General features: G+C 38.1%; 1 protein-coding gene across 6 annotated transcripts in view; it reads left to right on the forward strand.

Annotated features, from left to right (window-relative positions):
- The window catches only part of LOC125763270 (uncharacterized), a 148,213-nt gene that overhangs the window by 125,301 nt on the left and 4,827 nt on the right, over positions 1-18,085 (forward strand). For all 6 annotated transcript variants that reach the window (XM_049426178.1, XM_049426180.1, XM_049426179.1 and 3 more), the window contains 5 exons: positions 11,888-12,004; positions 12,301-12,432; positions 13,466-13,725; positions 14,857-15,001; positions 15,090-15,239. In XM_049426178.1, the coding sequence (XP_049282135.1) occupies positions 11,888-12,004; positions 12,301-12,432; positions 13,466-13,725; positions 14,857-15,001; positions 15,090-15,239 (804 nt within the window). The remainder of the gene's footprint in view (positions 1-11,887; positions 12,005-12,300; positions 12,433-13,465; positions 13,726-14,856; positions 15,002-15,089; positions 15,240-18,085) is intronic.

Raw genomic sequence — 18,085 nt, forward strand, 5'->3', positions numbered from 1 at the left:
CTTTGAAAAAATCGTTTGTTACTTACAAAGCTATTAACAAAGAGCTGTGATTATAGCATCTTAAAGTTTCATGAGTTATAGTCATTTTAGTCTAAAAGTTAGTATATTTTACCATCACCAGCAATCACCGCGCTTTTCCCATTCTTTTGTCGTTAACTCTTTGAGACTCCGTTCCAAAAACATATTCCCCCCCCCCCCCCCCCCTTCTGCGGCATCAAACAATAGGCATCTCTCGGTGGTAGTATATTGTTGTTTTAATTTAAAACTCTTCAGCAAACTTTTTCCTTCCTTCAGGGCACTAAATCCATCACCGTACCCGTACCGATACCGATCGACGTGCGTAACAACCCTTTCAACACCGTGTTTTTTGGTGTATTGTGTTCGACTGATGCGATGTAATCTGAGGTTTCCGCTTTCACACCACCAAAAAATCATTTATCACAACAAATTGCCAAAGTTCCGCCCCCACCTTGCCTCCGTCCACTAGGTTTTTAGTAACCATCTTCTCGTCGTTTTCCGGGTCCCAAGGCTTGCAAGAAATGAAGCCTGTTTGAATAATAATAAAATTTCAAAATTGAATTAATCATAATAATTCGATGACATGGAGTTCCTTGCACACAAGTGGCCTATGTATATCTTCGTTCTACCGTTCTACAGTTTATGGAATTTGCTATTTTTTTTTGTTTGTTTCTCTCCAGTTGGCATGTCTTTTCGTCGCGTTGACGAAACTGTTGCGTTCTATCTCCAGTCATGCTGTCATCATCAGTCAAATAATAAACTCGTAGAATACCCGAAGAAACAAGTCAGCACAATGCTAACGCCACTCGTTAGGGAAACCATTTCTTGCACGTCTCTGCTCCCCGTAAATCGTTAATCACGATGGCGATAATGATGTATGCCCGAACTGTGGAACGCTCGCATTAAATGTATTGGCAATGTGAGGGAAATGTATGGAACCGTTCTTTCTTTCGCATTTACTCATATTACATTTTTTCCCGCACGTGTACTGGAATCGTATCGGCTTTTGAATGGAGACGCCGGGTACTTTAATGTACGACGAGTACGTGATTTCTCGATAGCTACTCTCTACTTCACTCATCGGTTCATGGCTGGAAAAAGCAATCGCAAAACACTTGGAGGGTAATTTTATGAAACGCAAAGCAGCAGCAAAAAAATACACTAGAGACGATGGTTGTTAACAATTACCGCTACGAGTCGCTCCTCGTCCGTCATAATTAATCATTTAAGATAATAATCGATCAGTGCTTATGTCGAGGCTTTATAATTCCAATGTTCCTCTTTAACGAACATCATCCCATGCCATTTTATATTTTTTTATTTAAATTGAAATTGCGTTTCTGTTGTCTTCTTGTTTGTCATCGATTCGAAATAGATAATTTTTCCTTATTTTGTACAGACGAGTTTCAACGAGTTTCAAAGCATAAATCAGATGTTACACAACAGTTTAAGCACTACCTTTTTCTACAATACAATCCTAATACATTAAGATATCCACCCATACTAAAATGAGACTCAACGACTCTTGCTAATCGCCTCATTGAAATAATCCTTGCCAAAGGAAATTGCTAAAAGCAGCTCATTTCCACCCTAGTCGTGACCTTCAACGAGTGGTATTAAATTAGCAACTACGCTGCTGTTGCCTTTACAATGTTGCTAATCGCATACCAGTGAAGTACAATCTTTCAGTGTGTATCAACGTTAGAAATAATGACCGAAGAGTGTGTAAAATGGCCGAAGAGCATACAAATTATAACTGGAAGAAAATAACAAAGCTAAAGACTGAACATGTTCGCTGTTTCATATCTCCAGCGGTAATATTTCTGCACAAGTACATGAGTTACGTTGAGGTTAACTATAAATTATTTTTCATTGCGCTTCACTTATCTTTATGCTTTACATAAGCCCAAACATTACCATTACGAAAGGATTCGCATATTTGGCGAACTCTCTTACATACATGGGTTTGACAACATGTGATTTCTTTAAGTGGTTACTTGACCCACTTTATGAAAACAAGGAAAAAAAATCGCCCACAACCCATCCTGACGCAACATAATTAGACTTATTTAGGATGAATAAAAAAGAATATAAACGACCTTTCGATGCTGATGAGGTACACAGATTATTTAGCATGAAACTTTTCCACGGCGTTTTTTCCTGTTGTACATTATTTCCCTCTTACTTTTCCTCCTTCGATTTTTCTTTTCTTTTTCTCTTTAGTGTTTAAATGATCGTCATCTAAAAAGGTCATTTGTTTTGTTTGCAAATCATAAAAAAAATCCCAAGCAATGCGCTTGTTGGTTTTCCCTCTAGGCTACAATAACTGCTAGTTAGCTTGATGACAGTTTTCTGTTGACGTCGAAATTAATTAGTTCATTTGGTTAGGGAACCATTCTGGGATACACAACTTTGAGGGGTTATGTTTACCCTTTTTTTATTGCACATTTGTTTTACCTTAAACAAAAACGTTTCTAACAAGACTTTTCTTGTCATTTTTGTTGGTTTTATCTTGACAAACAAAAAAATGCTAACATGTGTATAATTATTGCAGATATATGCGTTAAGCGTTAGGCGATATCCGTTAGGATTTTTAGGCATTATTAAATTTAAGAACAGAATTCGTATGGGTGGCTTAACATAGCAAAAAATCTGGTTTATAATTTGTTGCTCTGCTATACATACCATACTAAAAATCTCACTCAAGCAATTACAGATAACAACAAATTTATTTCCATGCTTATATTTCCATATGTTTTCCTTCTATTTTTAACAATATTGTGCTGTTTTATTTATTTTTTATTATTATTTAAATTAATTAAATATTTTATTATTCATTAATTTTATTAATATTTATAAACAATACGGTATTTTTTAAATCCTTAACACAAAATTTTATTTTATAATGTTCGGTGCAAGAGTAGCAACAGAAAGGGTAACGTACGTTTATGGTGTTGTTTGACCTCAATTTAAAAATAGCAAAAATTATATCATTTTCTGTTTCATTGCAAATCCATTCTGGATTCTGACATCAGGCAATTCATTCTAATGCATCTTCTCATTTGTCTTTCGCTTCTTTTACACACCAAACTAAAACCAAGAAAGGAAGAAAAAACACTCTGTAAATTCGTTTAATCCTCCCTTGACTTTGAAACCGGTCTGAAAAAGTAGGATTAAAATTTACTTCTACCAGTCCAATATAAATTATCATCCTTCACTCCTTCACGAACCAACGAAGCTGTCCTTTTTTCGTCTTCTTAGAAGATGCTCAACACAAACAAACTGGCAACCAAAAACCAAAAAAAAAAAACGATGCTCATGATTATTCACGTAAAACACGAAATTATTTCAAATGTTAAACCACAACCTCACAACACCCGGGCTCGGGTCAACGAGCTGGACCGGATTAGAAAATGGCAAGCGTTCCCCGTTCGTTTTTGGGGTTTTTGGGAAGAGTGATTCTTCTTATGGCCCCTTGGGTGTGGTCCTTGTAAACCGTAATAATTTACAGTTGACATTAAGTGAAAAAAGTTACCCCGAATATTTCATCCCAACTTGTAGAAAGAAAATGGTAGACCTTAGTTTGGAAGGACACCGCCGGAAGTGGCATCATTTTGTGATGATAGATTCTATGAAGATCTTTAATATTAGATGTGAAAGCCAAAAATCATCACTATTATTAACTGTCCTGCTTTTGTAGCTACTATATGTTTGGTTCGGTAAATTCGTTTGAAAAGTCAACCTCTTGATAAAAGTACAAACTAAAATTTATTAGTTTCACAACAACTTTTGCAGCTATTGTTATCTAGCTTTCCATCGTTTGATTGTTTCTTCACTGAAACAATACACAATTCTCAGAAATTTTGTGTGAGTAGTTCCCAGCTTAAAGCAAAGTCGAATCTAATTTTATTGTGTTGTGCACATTTTCTGTTGCATTTACCACGAGCAAACTATCCAATCCGGTCGTAAGCGTTGAAACCAGTGGAAATGCGAGATTTTTTCTCACCCTTACCAGGAAGTGGTTCATGTTGCGGGTTGCGGTGCAAAGGACACCCTGGACTTCCTCTTTACTTATTTATAAATAGATCCATTTTCGATACAATTTTCTCTCCACAATATTTACTCGTAGCTCGTAAACACGGTCGTCGTCCCGTCCACTGTGTCGCTCCCAAATGCGACAGAAAAACTATTCCGTTGATTAGGTTGACTGTGTGTTCACCAGACTGAAGCAGGAAAAGAGTTAACACGCTTTTTTCGTTTCGTTTCCTTCCATCGAATGGAAAATGGTTGTGGCCTGGCAATTTGCCCAAAAAATGGTCACCGGGCCAAACGGTGGGCAAAAGCCCGCCCCTGGCCTTAATAAAGTTGGTCCGAAAAGTGGAAGTCAACTTCTTGGAAAGATAAAACAGTCCAATCGAGATCTTTGTTTTTTTCTTCTGTCCATTCTTTCGCTGCTTTCATTCGCTTTTGCCAGTTTCAACCCGGCTAGGGAGGCAGCAGTACCAACAGCTTTTTTTGCAGAGCATACGTATTGCTTTCGCGTGCGACATTGTGTGGAGAACTTTGCTTTTCGGTTCGGTCCCTGGGATCACGCTTGATGATCATTGGTACGAACAGGGCACATTGGCCCGGATGATGATTCGGGAACCTTACGATTAGCATCCTTTTTTTCTCCTTCTTCCTCTCTTCTGCAAATCTTAGAAACCTTGGTTACGTTCCTTTGCACTAGCTTTCTGATTTCCGGAAGGCATCAAATCTTTACGATGTCTTGAAACTGCACGGTTCATAGTTAAAGGTAGTCCCAGAAGGTGAAGAAAATTGTTTCAATGCAGACCAACAAAAAAAATATATCCATATACCCGTCTTAGAAGCACACAAAACGGTAAAGATGAATGTAATCACAAGGTACCGCAAATTGCAAGGCGGATGGCACTACCGGTCACCATTTCGATTGTGAGTAAACCCTTCTTTTTTTTTGTTTGTGAAGGCCAGTTTTTCTCGTGCTGGGCCGAAAACCCAGGGAGGGTTTAAGTGGCAATTTGTGATGGTGACAAAAAGCACACCAAATGGACTTCAGTTCATCCAGTTTCCTGAGGGCGTCCTAAGAAAGGTTATCCAAAAGAAGGTTGTCTTCGTGTTTTTTTGTTGTTGTTCGCAAAGGCTTTAAAAAGATTTGATCACAAAGGTACTTTAATAACGAATATATTTAATGTAGAGGCGTAGTTAAATCAGCTACAAAACTTTCAATTTATTTACACACATTTTGGATTTAGTAAACATGCAGTAAAAGCTTTTAAAAAGATTTTAAATTTATTGTTTTTTTTCTTACTGCTGTGGCTGTTATCTTTCAAATTAGAGATGTGCACAATGAGTAAGAGTGAGTGAGTGAGTTTAATCCTGCAAAGGAGTTTATGGTTTCAACTCAGCATAAGGAGTTTTTATGATTCTTCTACTTACTCATTGGTGTTTTTAGTCACTCTTGAACTCGTATGACTCTTAAAAGAGTTAGTAAAAGTTACAAACCGTTAAAACCACTCTCACTCTGTTTCAACTCTCTGAAAAGAGTTAGTAGGTATTCTCATCTCTAATTCAAATCCCGTTTGTACTCCCGTAACAGGTGGGTGATTGTCTGGCTACGTGGATAATAGAAAGTATAGTAAATCATTATGCTTTAGGGATAACCAAAGAAGGAAGAAAAAATAAGGTATTAATACTATTTCCCGAGCATCAAATTTAGTACCGCCATTTTCTGCTAATGAATAATCAATTCCGAAACCCTTTGTCTTAAGCACGTATCAAATTAGGGCTTTGCAAAAAACTTCCGACCTTAAAATACAAAATGCTCGATGTAGCATTTTTATTGATTGTGCTCTACTGTTTTCCTAGTTGTATCTAATCCATAAATAAATATGTAATCATTCCTCCTTCCCGGGGATCATTCCCGACAACGGCAATAACTCATCATTTCCGGCCAGCATCACATTCCTGCTACCCGGGCATCCGGGGTAGTGTTGGGTCTCTCCCACACACAGTTTCTTTACTTTCTTACCATCTCTCGCTTTCACCTTTATTTGTATCTCTTTTTTTTGGGTAAGCTTTTCTCTGTATTACTACTACAAACCAACCACACAACCACCACCCGGTGGCACCGCGTTACCCCTTTTTCCATGGAATGCAAAAACCTCGAGCCAGAAGGATCGAGACTCGTTCGGGCTAAAATATATGATTTATGGTATTTTAATAATGTTCGCAGCTTGTGCCAACCCCTCGTAAAACGGTTGGCATTTTTGGGGCTAAGAAGAATTGTGGCAGTAAAGGTAGGAAAATGTGTCTGCTAATGATGTGCCCTGATGATTATGTATGTGGCTGTGTGTATGCCCCAGCCCATCAATCCCAAAAATTCATCAGGACCTTATGCTTCAAAGTGAAATTTTCCCAACCCCCTTTCTAGGTAAAGTGAAATGAAAATGAAAGTTTCGAATTACCATTCTAGCAGCGATAGAATGGTGGGACAAAACTGTTCCCTTTAATAGCTAAACCTTCAGCAACAACAACAATAAACAAAAGCCGAGGAATGTCGATTATTATTTGAAGGCAAAACAACATCCAAAAACCCATAAAAAGCAGATTCCAAAGAAATCTTCCAATCCAAGATTTTGCTGGGTAACAGATTGCCTTTTTTTGGGGAGTTTACAGTGAACTTAACTTCCGAGGATTTTTCGACATTGTTTCCACATTCTTTACGAAGCGTTTTATCATTTTAAATTGTACCTGGAACTTATTATTAATGAAACATCATAACTTAAGCAAATAAGCGTGCTCTGTTCGGGAAGTGAGTGCAAGCGCGGTGAATTAAAATTGATTTACTGGTCAAAGGTGAAGGTCAAATGTATTAATCAAAGTTTAAAACACAAACTTATGGTTATCTTCATCCTATCACAAGACGTCTTGTGTATGTAACCGATTCGAGTGATCTCTTTGCACCCACTTGAGTGGATTTTAACCAACCACAGACACATGGCTCAATAGCTAACCATCGTACTTAGTGGTTTATGATTCAAGCTTTCTAATATACGTCCTTCGTTCAGACCCAGAAGATGTCAAAATAATCGAATATTCCCCATAGTATCCTCAGTGTCAAGTGAATGTCCCAGACTGACAGAAAATCCACCACTTGAGTCACCAAGCCAAAGAAGATCAAATAACGCCCAAAAAAAAGAAGTTCATTGGAGTGTAAAATCATGTTCCATTTTGGACAAAATCAATTCTCGAAATGGGATGAACCCTGTCAACAATAAATTCTCCAAACACTTCCTTTGAGCCATAAACCAAATCTAGAGTTGGGTATCAATGTATGAGGAAGTTGTGAAATGATTCCTACATTTACAATTATGATATGAGATATTCTTAACGTCGATTTAAGATTGCATCTAACGAAAATAAATTCCACGATTGGTTCATTAGTGTTTTACTTTAAAATTCACTTCTGCTTAAATAACATTCAATTTTCCGGCAGAAATCTCTTCAATCATTTCCCTTCCAAAGAATTGCCTTCCAAGGAAAGAATGTTTTTATAAGGTGTGGTACATTGGTTTTTTTTTTGTAAACTCATTATTTAGAATACAAAAAACAAAGAAAGAAAATGGAATGCCATACCCGGGTAACTCCAAGAATTGTTTTTGCATAATGATGGAAAATTTGATTCACTGATCGGTATCGTTCGCTTTTCCTAAACCAAACAATTCGCTTCCGTTGATTCGATTTTTTGTTGGTTCCACTTGGCTACAATTTTAAGCTAAAAAGGAGAAAACCGACCATACTTTTCTTGTCTCTTGGTGGAGTATCTTAGCATAAATGCATTGATGGAAAAACGTAGCAAAACGAATGTGGGTAGAAGAATTGTATGCAGGCGGACTAAAGTCAGTACGAAGATCTGGGGGCGGGGACCTGAGTAATACCTACACGTGGAATTTATCTAAGCTAGAAGGATATTACATTGTGCGATGTCTTTAAAAAAATATGACAACGGAAAATGTACGAGTGCCCTCCTTCGTTAGCTGGGCTTGGCTTGGTTAGTACCGTGCTTCACCCCAACCCCTTCCCCTCACAGCTCATCTGCTCTAACAATCCAAATATTTAGTCTGCGGATTGTGTGTGTGTGTTGCCTTATGACATGATATCGGGCCATCGTACTTGTTTGCTCATCCTGCGTTCCATTCTTGTCCTTATTTTTTTCATTTTTTTCTCGCCCGGTTTTCCTGCATGTGGTTCCCTATGGGGAAAATCTTTCACCATCCAACCAAAGCAACATGTTTGCACATCCGGCTACATGTTGCCAGTTATTTTGCTCTTTCAAAACGCAAACTGCTGCACCATCTTGCTCTCTGTCTGCTTGCTATCGCAGATTTTTTTTTGTCTTATCGGGTGAATGAAACAGTCACGCCTCAGTTACCAAAACGTTTTTCTTCCGTATCGTAGCAACCAAAGGTTACGATGCTAAAAAAGGATGTACATTTCGTGAACGGGGAAAAAAACGACAACAACTACGCACTCTGCGAAATCAGTGGAAATTAATTCTATAAAAGAATAACCTTTTTTCCATACCCCTCTGCGAAGTTGTCATCACATATTGCGCACTCTAGCAAAATGTCACTTAGATAAACAAGAATCTGTTCTACGTTTAGTGTCCTCAAATAAGCCCTGAACGTGACTTAAAAATAAAAGCGTATCTAATATTTTAAACATGTACTAAAACACATCGTATTTTTGTGTTATGCAGTGTCAAGTTTATCTTCATGCTTTTTTAAACATACCACTTCTACATCATGTTTCATGTGAATCTTTAATTCGTTGAGCCACTAACCCGATAATACGTTTCTCGACCCACCACAATCTATCTTTTATTTAACCCTTGCATGTGGCTTACTTTAAGAGGCACACACTTCAGATACCTCCTTCTCTTTCGGTGGTTAGAGAAGTTCTTTCTCGCTCGCATTTCATAAAGAAGGTGCAAAATTTACATATCCCCTTTTGTTCATTTTAAACGTTCTGAAACACTCGCCAGACCGTGAAAAATGATACATGGCATTGACGTGTGTCTGTGTGCATCTGTTTAAATGTATATGTGTCCATGTTTAACCTCTTCCATTCCCATTTTACGAGCGCTCTTGTTAACCATGTGTCTGGTACGGGAGGAAATGTTGAAACCCTTATCATGTTTCCGATTGTTCCGGCCCGCGGTCTCACCGTGCATGTCATCAGGAATTTCACCTTTTTCCAGCGTCCCGCGTATCGAAAGTTTGTATCACCACTACTAGTGATGGTGTTGGTTATCGATGTTACTGAAATCACGCCCCAAAGGGAGTGAGTGCAACAAAAAACGTCGTGATTTAACGTGCCATGGGGTGGTAGTAGAACTATATTTAAATCATGGTAATGTAACGAGCAGTTTTTGTGTTCGTTTTTTAAATGTTTTTAATCCTTTCGCTGGCCCGATATAAATGATATAATGTGTAAAAGTAAAATTATTCAAAGTTTGTAAAACGTTCCCCTGTTAAATGTTTCATAGCACATCTGTTGAACCTTAACACTAGAACTACCGGATCAGTCATTTGGATTGGAACGCTTCATTTTCATCACATATTTTTTTTATGGTGTTAAACAACCCTAAGGTAGTTGTAACATGAATTTTGAATTGAACGATCTCCAATAAACAATAAAATATACTCCAACTCTTCGATATTGTTTAAAAATTAACCAAGAACGAAAAACGCTTAAAACGCTTGGTAGTTCTAGTTAACACTAGAACTACCGGACCAGTCATTTTGACTGGAACGCTTAATTTTCGTCACATTATTTCTTGGGGTTAAACAATCCCATAGTAGTTGAAACATGAGTTTTACATACATATTCTATAGTACGATCTGCAATAAACAATAAAATATACTCCAACTCTTCGGATTTGTTTAAAAATTAACCAAGAACGTAAAACGCTTAAAACGCTTAGTGTTTCTAGTGTTAATAAATGATCATGATTACGTTTAAATAAAAACAATCAACATAAAGCTGTGTTAAGAACTTTGAAATAAATCATTAAACGTTTATCTTTCACATGTTTTTTGTATATTGTTTGTAAAATATTTTAGTTAAGTTCGATAGATATGATAAAGAATAATAATGAAATTTATTTATTTATTATTTATTTGTTTATTTATTTATTTTTTTATTTATTATTATTTACTAAAAAACCTTTTTTTAATTTTTGAAACAAGTATGCCCCGGATAAGGCAAAATACAACAAGGAAAAGCCTTGAGAAAATTTTACACACTTCAGCGCTATGAGGCTGACTATACAACAATAAGCCATCATCATGAAATATTCATAAATAAATAAATAATTTTGGATGTTTAATTAAACATCTTTCGAAACAAGTTAATTTGAAATAATACTTAATATGTTTTTTGATTGGTTTGATTACAAGAAAATTATTCAAATTGGTATGTTAGTTTTTTTTAAATCGTACGAATTAAATTCATAATGAGTAACATCACATAAAACCAATGTTTTTGCCTACCTACCTAAAGCAAGGAACATGCTTGCATGGTAGTAAATAAATATTTAAAAGCCACAAATTTCACCACATCTAGCTTTTATCCCTTCGTCACAGTGAAAAGCCACTCCACTTTTATGTTCCCTTGAAAAAAAAGAAAAACTTCTCCTTTACATTTGAAGCTCGCAATGATGCAAAACTCCGTCCAGTAAGGCTATCCGAGAGTTCAGTCGCACTACACTCATTGCAATTTTTGCTCTTACTCTTTAATCGTTCTTGCTCTTTCTATTTACTCGTTTAACTCTACTGAAATCGGTTACTGAATAATTAATCTGGCAAATTTCTGCCCACAGTATTATCCTTCGAAATCCTTCCAGCTTCCCTACTACAGAGCTGCAAATGTAGATGCTTTCCCGTAAGTGGAGCGAACGAGTGATCGAGGCTCCCTGGCTATGGAAACTTTTCCCCAAAAAAGCTTTCGGATGACTTTCTGACCGAACGAACCAAACGGTTGACTTTGACACCGGATGAAACGTACCCGGGGAGGGGGACCGGATCATGAGTCCGGAAGTGAGGAATAAATGCAACGAAACAATGTTATCAACATTGCCTCAGACTGGGCAACCGTTTGGCTAACCTCAGCCAAGTGGTCGGTCACACCATTTCCTGCTGCATATCTTGGCAAATGGCTTTTGGGGTAAAATATTTTAAATTTGCCCCAAATGAAATGGTGGCTGCTTTAGAACAAACCATCCAAATGGGCATGCGAAATCCTGCGTCCAATTTCTTTCCCTCTGTTTGACCAACTTCCGATGGGTGTGTGTGTGTTTGTGTGTGTGTTTATGAAGAAAAATTTGTTGCACACAAATTTTTCATTACCCACAAGACAGAACGAAGTTCTTTCCGGAGATTAATTAATTTCCCGTTCAAACAGTTGGGTTTTTCCACCCGCAGCTCTATACCCGCAGACTGGCACGGTTAGAGAGATTTAAATATGTTTATTTTTGCTCTCTCTCTCTCTCGTGTAATGTTGTTAAGATGTTGGTCTTTCCTGCGTTGTTGCTTTTGAATGAATCAGAACACCAAAATCAGATAAAGTAGGATTGTACTTTTTTCTCTCTGCTTCTTTCCTTTGAAATGTTTCACAACGCAAAGATAATTAAATGCTTGCCGGAAGGGGTGAGATTGTGGTAATGTTCTAGACCAAAAAAAAGGAGCGCAACATTTCATTACAAAAGCTATTCAAATTATCCTGTTTCATTTGTAAGCTTGTTTTTTTTTGTTTAATGGTTGGTTTCATTCTCTTTTATCATTCACAGCCATCTGCCTTTTCCCTCGGTGATCTGTGCGTGCCGCCGATGGCAAACGTGCTGAAAGTGTTCCTCGAGAACGGTCAAACTAAATCGTTCAAATACGACTCAACTACCACTGTACAGGTACGTATTGCCAGTTCTTCGAAACTCGGTTTTAAAATAAAGCAGCTGAAACTCGGATCGCCTTGAGGGCACATTCATATTATCCTTCAGGATACCCGGCTCAAACAGGCAGAATGAGATTGTTTGAAGAACGTGTTGGAAAAAGGAACAGTTCGATTTCAAACCAACCACAAACTAATGGTTCAGTTCGCTCTTTCCACAAGTACTCATTAATCTGTGTTTTTTTTTTCTTTCTTTTCGTTCTTCTCTTTTTCTTTCCACGTGTTGTTCGAACCTGTTGGTATTTTCCGGAACAGAATGTTGTTACTTCGTTACGCGATAAGTTATGCCTAACCGCCGGTGAGCATTTCAGTCTCGTGGTGGAACATGTGAAAAGTCTGAAGCGGAACAAGCTAACACTGTTGGATCCGCAGGAAACGGTAGCACGGGTAAGTATTAGCCGAAGTTTGGAATTTCCAGAACCAATTACTAATACACACACACACACACACACACACACACACACACACACACACATACACATACGGAAAAATTCCTCATCGAACATGTTAAATGTTCAGTCGTTAGTTCATCAATCTTTTCGGATTTGGCCTTTAACCAGTAGCATTGGATGGTGGGTGAAAAATAAATGAATCGAGGAAATGCCAACCTCTAATTGAAAATCCATTGCATTTGTATGGAGAAGTTTTCTTACGAACTGTGTGATCGTTTTTTTTTCCTGCAAAAAGAAAGTTTGAAATCTTAACTAATTACCAATCTCTTGATTTTTAGTTCTACGTTCAACAAGAACCGCATTTTGTTTTTGCCACATCAGGCTTTCATGTTAGTTTATTTTATTCATTTGAAAGTTGTTTTAATTGATAACGATTTACTAATTGATGCAGGGTGTTTTTCGTTAATTAATATGAAAATGATTAGGATTAAAATGACAAATTAATTTACACGTTTACTGTCAGTGAAATTAAAAGTATACCAATTTTATAATCATCGTCTCAAACACTTAGTCATCTACATACATTATAATGCCGATTATCCGTGCTCTGCCCTTTGCCGGATAAGCGAATATCACGGATAATAGGCACAACTCGTTTTATTGATAAAAATTGTGTTTAGTGCCTATTGGCTGAACTTTTTTTTCTATAGCAAGATACTAATTTTCTTGGCACCTAAAATCTTAAATCTTTTAGCAAACTAAATCTGTTCTATTTGGTCCAACTTGATTTGGTCCAAATAGTCAATCATTGCTTATTGAGGCTTTTATTTCTTGCTATCATTGGTGTTGCAGTTAGTATATCAATTCGCTTTTCGGTGTTCAACCGTAATTATCATCCGAATTTCTTAAAGGATTCTCGTAGCACATCAATATGATTAGACACATTCAATTTAATAGCAATAACATAAAAAAAATTATATATTTGTACGAATTATGTTAAACCTTTTGCCTCGTCTTCCCCATAACAGATAGCGGCACGGCCAGGAGCTCACAAACTTCGTTGCCTGTTCCGGGTAACGTTTGTGCCCATCTCGGCTGCAGCCCTCGCTCAAAAGGACCTCAATGCGCTGGACTATCTGTTCCTGCAGTGCTGCAATGATGTCACGCAGGAACGCTTTGCACCGGAGCTGCAACCCGAAGTGGCGCTGCGTTTGGCCGCACTGCACATGCATCAGCACGCGCTAGCGAACAACATTTCGCCCACAAAATTAACTGTAAAAACTGTTGAGTAAGTATACGTATAACACTTATACTGTTCTGTTCTATCAAGATCAAAAACTCCAATATGGATATGGCCGGGTACGGTCCAGATTTTAGCTTAAATCTAACACATTGTATGACTTCCTTTCGTAAATTATGTTGAGAATTTGTTTTAAATCTCAGTACCTGTGTGCTTCAATAGGCGCATATCACATTTCTTATTCACCCTTCGAAGAATTCGTTTTATCTACATTTGAACCGTACTCAGACGACGATTTGCTTACAAAATCTAGTCGCATACATTAGCTGCATCATTCTTAAACGAAGCTTTGGTAAACTTCGGCAACAAAAACCGGTCTGCTGGGTACGAAAAAGTTCGGTTCAGTTTTCTTAACGTTTTTAAAGGCCATGGTATACGGTGGTAGAGTTTCTAGAATGTCGGGTTTCTTCGCGAATTCAACTTCAAGTTGAGACAATGACTTGCAAACCCCATCGCTTCCGTCCTGACATGCCTGCAATTAGTTCAATTTGTGAAAGTGTTCCGGCATTTGGGATATTTTCTTCCTCCACGTCCGCCCGGGGTTGCTGACGGGAAAGTTTCGGCACGATTTCTTCCCACACCACACCACACACACAGAGAGAAGCGTCCAGATTTGTTGAACAAAAGAAGGCAAGTACGCCTTTCAGGGGACAAATATTTGCAATTGCAAATGGAATTGGTGGATCTTGTGGACGAGACGGGGTTGGTAGAAAAGGGGTGTCACAAACTATGTGTGTGTGGTTTAGGAACTTGAGGAGGACAACTTTGGCAGAGATTTTTTGTGTGTGTGTAGAGATTTCCTTTTTTTTCATTTCGATGTTAAGCATGTTAGTTTGTGGACGGTGAGTGAAAAGTTTTCTATGGAGAATGCGCAAGAAAACTATTTCGCAACATGTAAAACAATCCCTAGTGAAAATTCAAAAAGAAATTGTAATCTTGTTTTCTGTTACAAGGGTTTCAAAGTAGTCTTATTGATATACCTGGTGATAGATGGTGGCATTTGATTTAATGGCACAGACACAAATTGTGTGCGGAAAAGTTTTCAACTATTATTTGCACGTTGCCCTATTTTCAATTGAACCAATAATTATTTTTCTCCATCTTTCATAATCCCCATAGACGAGAGTTTGGACTGGATCGCTTTGTGCCTGCTTCACTGATTGAAGGAATGAAACGGAAGGAGCTGCGACGGCTTTTAGGCCACTTTCTGAAGCTGAACTCACAGATGACAGGCTCGTCGACCAAAACGCTCACACAGCTGCAGGTAAGCTTGCTGAGAAACACTGACATATAGACTAGTATGTTATGAACATGGTCATTTTCTGGATGTCGTTTTTTTTCTATTTCCGTAGGCTAAAATTCACTATCTGGACATCATATCGGGACTACCCAGCTATGGAGCCAAGTGTTTTAGTACCAATCAACGTGACGGTGTCGAACGAGTGCTGCTCGTTAGTCCACGATTTGGTTTGAGTCAAATCGCCGGTGTACGCAACACGGTGGTAAGTTTTTGAGAGTTCATTATCCTACACCTAAACTCATTCATAATGTACACGCAACAATTTGTTCGCAAATCTTACATGGAGCTATCAATCAGCTGCGAAAGAAATTCTCACACCATGGTGCAGTAAAAGAATTAAACGTCCTGTTGATACTACTCTCCCTGATCATCATCACGAAACAGTTCCAAAATACCTAAAAAACCCACCGCTCGTCGCAACTCTCATGTTCCTTGCCCACGCCCACCCTGGCAGCATCTAATTTGCCCGCGAGGTGTAATTAAGCACCAACTTTCTCAGGACCCTTGTACCAGTTAGTCCCTTCCACAACAACTTTCGAGGATGGAAGGTATGCCTGACTGCGTAATTTCTTGGCCCTTTCTTCTGCCCTGCACCTGGTCAACGGGATTTCTCCCACTGGACCGCGATACTGGGTTGGAGGGTTGAAGTCATCCGTTCCGAACTTAGTACAACAGGGTTTGCAGGATGTGCGATGTTGGGGACCGCCAGGCACTCCGCGATCTGTTAACGAAAATCTAGGGCAAATATTTAATGAGAATTTATTATCCGCCACGCACTGTACCAAGCGCCCAAGTTTGGATATACGCGTGTTTATGTAAGGGGGAGAAGATGGGCGGGTGCGTGTATGCCATTGCTTGAGCGAATTTCCTTCCGGCACCAAAAAACACAGACCAGCAAACGGCAGGCATGATCAAAACCTTGCGTTTGACAACCAAACACCCGCAATCTTTTGCCCAAAAATTCACTGATTTCCTGGGCACTGTTTAACTTTGCTTCCGTAGCACCATCCGTAGCACAGTTTTGCTGGAGTTTTCCAGAAGAAGAAAGCATTTTTCACCAGCACAGCACCAGTGACGCCAGTAATCCCTGCAGCGGGATTGATCGACGACGACGTTACTGTAAATGCGAACCGGAAGCTTGATTTGTTTGGCTTTGAAAATACTGTTTACCGAGACATTAGTCTTGAAATTGATGGTAATTATACAGGTTTTTTGGTGGTGACGATCGTGATTCGTGGCGTTAATCAGTGAGTTCCTGTGGTGTTCACTGCGAGGCTCAATCTGTGGCGCTGGAGATTTAATCGTTTGTTATAATAATTGCTTACTAATTTTCTTAGCTCTTTGCTTCACTGGGAAAAATGAACCTAATATGAATAGGGCATTACTGTTTGATTAATAAGAGATTCTTAAAATAGTTCATAGCGTTCTCAATCAAATCATCTATAGAGTGGTAGGATAATAGGAAACTTCTATATGAAGAACAGGAGATACAAATTCATTTAGAAACAATTAATTCTCAATTTATATTTTTTGAAAAAAATTGAAATCATACTAAAAAGTGAACTACTCACTGTGCAAATATTAATTTTATTCAAATATTCTTATTTCTACATCGGCAGTATTCTTTGACACTCTGAATAAGCTGTAAAATGTCATATTCCAACATTACCCAGTGCATAAATAGTTCAATAGCGTACCGGATGTTTTAAAACTTTTCCGATTATAGCGAACGAATCACTTTCTGCTTATCGGGGCTCGGTACTTGTACAGGCTAATGCTGTTGCTTCATTCGAGTAGATGATTCAGTGAGATGTTAGCAGTTGTATGTTACCACCTGTCGAAAAATCCATCTCCGGCAGACGAAAAACTTTCTCTCCAAACATACATGCGCCTAGTGGGTGTAGGCGTCTTTCGTGAATGGATTAAATCAATTTGGCCCAAGACAGGCACCAGAATCTCTGTGTGTACATGCGTGTGTTCATATATTATGCTGCAAATCCAACCAAAGGATCTTACATGCAACCATCTATTTGCCAGCCAAAGGGCATAACGTGCACGGTACGGTACGAATGATATAAACGATCTGCGAAGCAAAACTTTCTTCGAAACTTTTCAACAAACTCCAAAAAGGACGACCTACCTCCCAAAACGACCTGCCAGATCGCACTAAACGGGCAATGATTGATTCTTGGGAAATCTTAGCGCATTTCACCAAGTTTGTCGAGGCGGAGGGTGGATGGTTTTGCCTTAAAAGCAGCAAAGCGGTAAACCTTGCCAGAGCGACTGACACCTCATTTATCTCAGTGAGTTTTATCTTTCCGTTTTTTGAAGGAAGTACAACTTTGTTTGGGATAGTGAGAGAAGTTCTTTTTTTCCACTTTCTTAACAATTTACCATGACCGGAAATGTACAACTTTGTTAGCTTGTCGCTTAATAAGGATCGATGCATTAATGGGCGCATATATTTGAGCAAAAATATACTATTAATGCGGAACATTTTGCTTTAAAAATAATAAATAATTCTTTTTTTTGTTACCGTCCTTTTCGTCTGTCTCTTAAGCTTACATGAATTTGTCTTATACATTTTTAGCATTGAATTGTTTGCTTTATCAACTTGACGAAAACGGTACTATCTGTATCAAACATAAGATATCAATTCAGTAATTTTATTTGAAATGCAGTTTTTTCATTGTCTATTGTGTGGTGTCTCGACATACGCATTTTAGTTCAATAAAACACTTGCTCGTTGAATTCTGATCTCAAAGTAAATGAAATTATTTGAATCTGCTCCAGCTCTTACCTCAGTTTTTGTGAAATATTTTTGAATAAGGAAAAAGCTATTTACAAGAAGTAACATTTGTTGAAAAAAGCAAATGCATTTTCTATTTAAAAAAAAACCATCTACAAACAAGAAAAGGCCAAGTGATCACAAAAGCGCATAGTTTCGATAGCTGGTCTTCAATGTTTCGTCAAGCATTTGCCCATTTTGAGCTTCAGATCTTATGAGTTAGACATCTTTCGTTGAACAACTCCTAAGTGGGTAGTGTA

The sequence above is a fragment of the Anopheles funestus genome, chromosome 2RL (genome assembly GCF_943734845.2).
Source record: "Anopheles funestus chromosome 2RL, idAnoFuneDA-416_04, whole genome shotgun sequence".
Lineage (NCBI taxonomy): Eukaryota > Metazoa > Arthropoda > Insecta > Diptera > Culicidae > Anopheles > Anopheles funestus.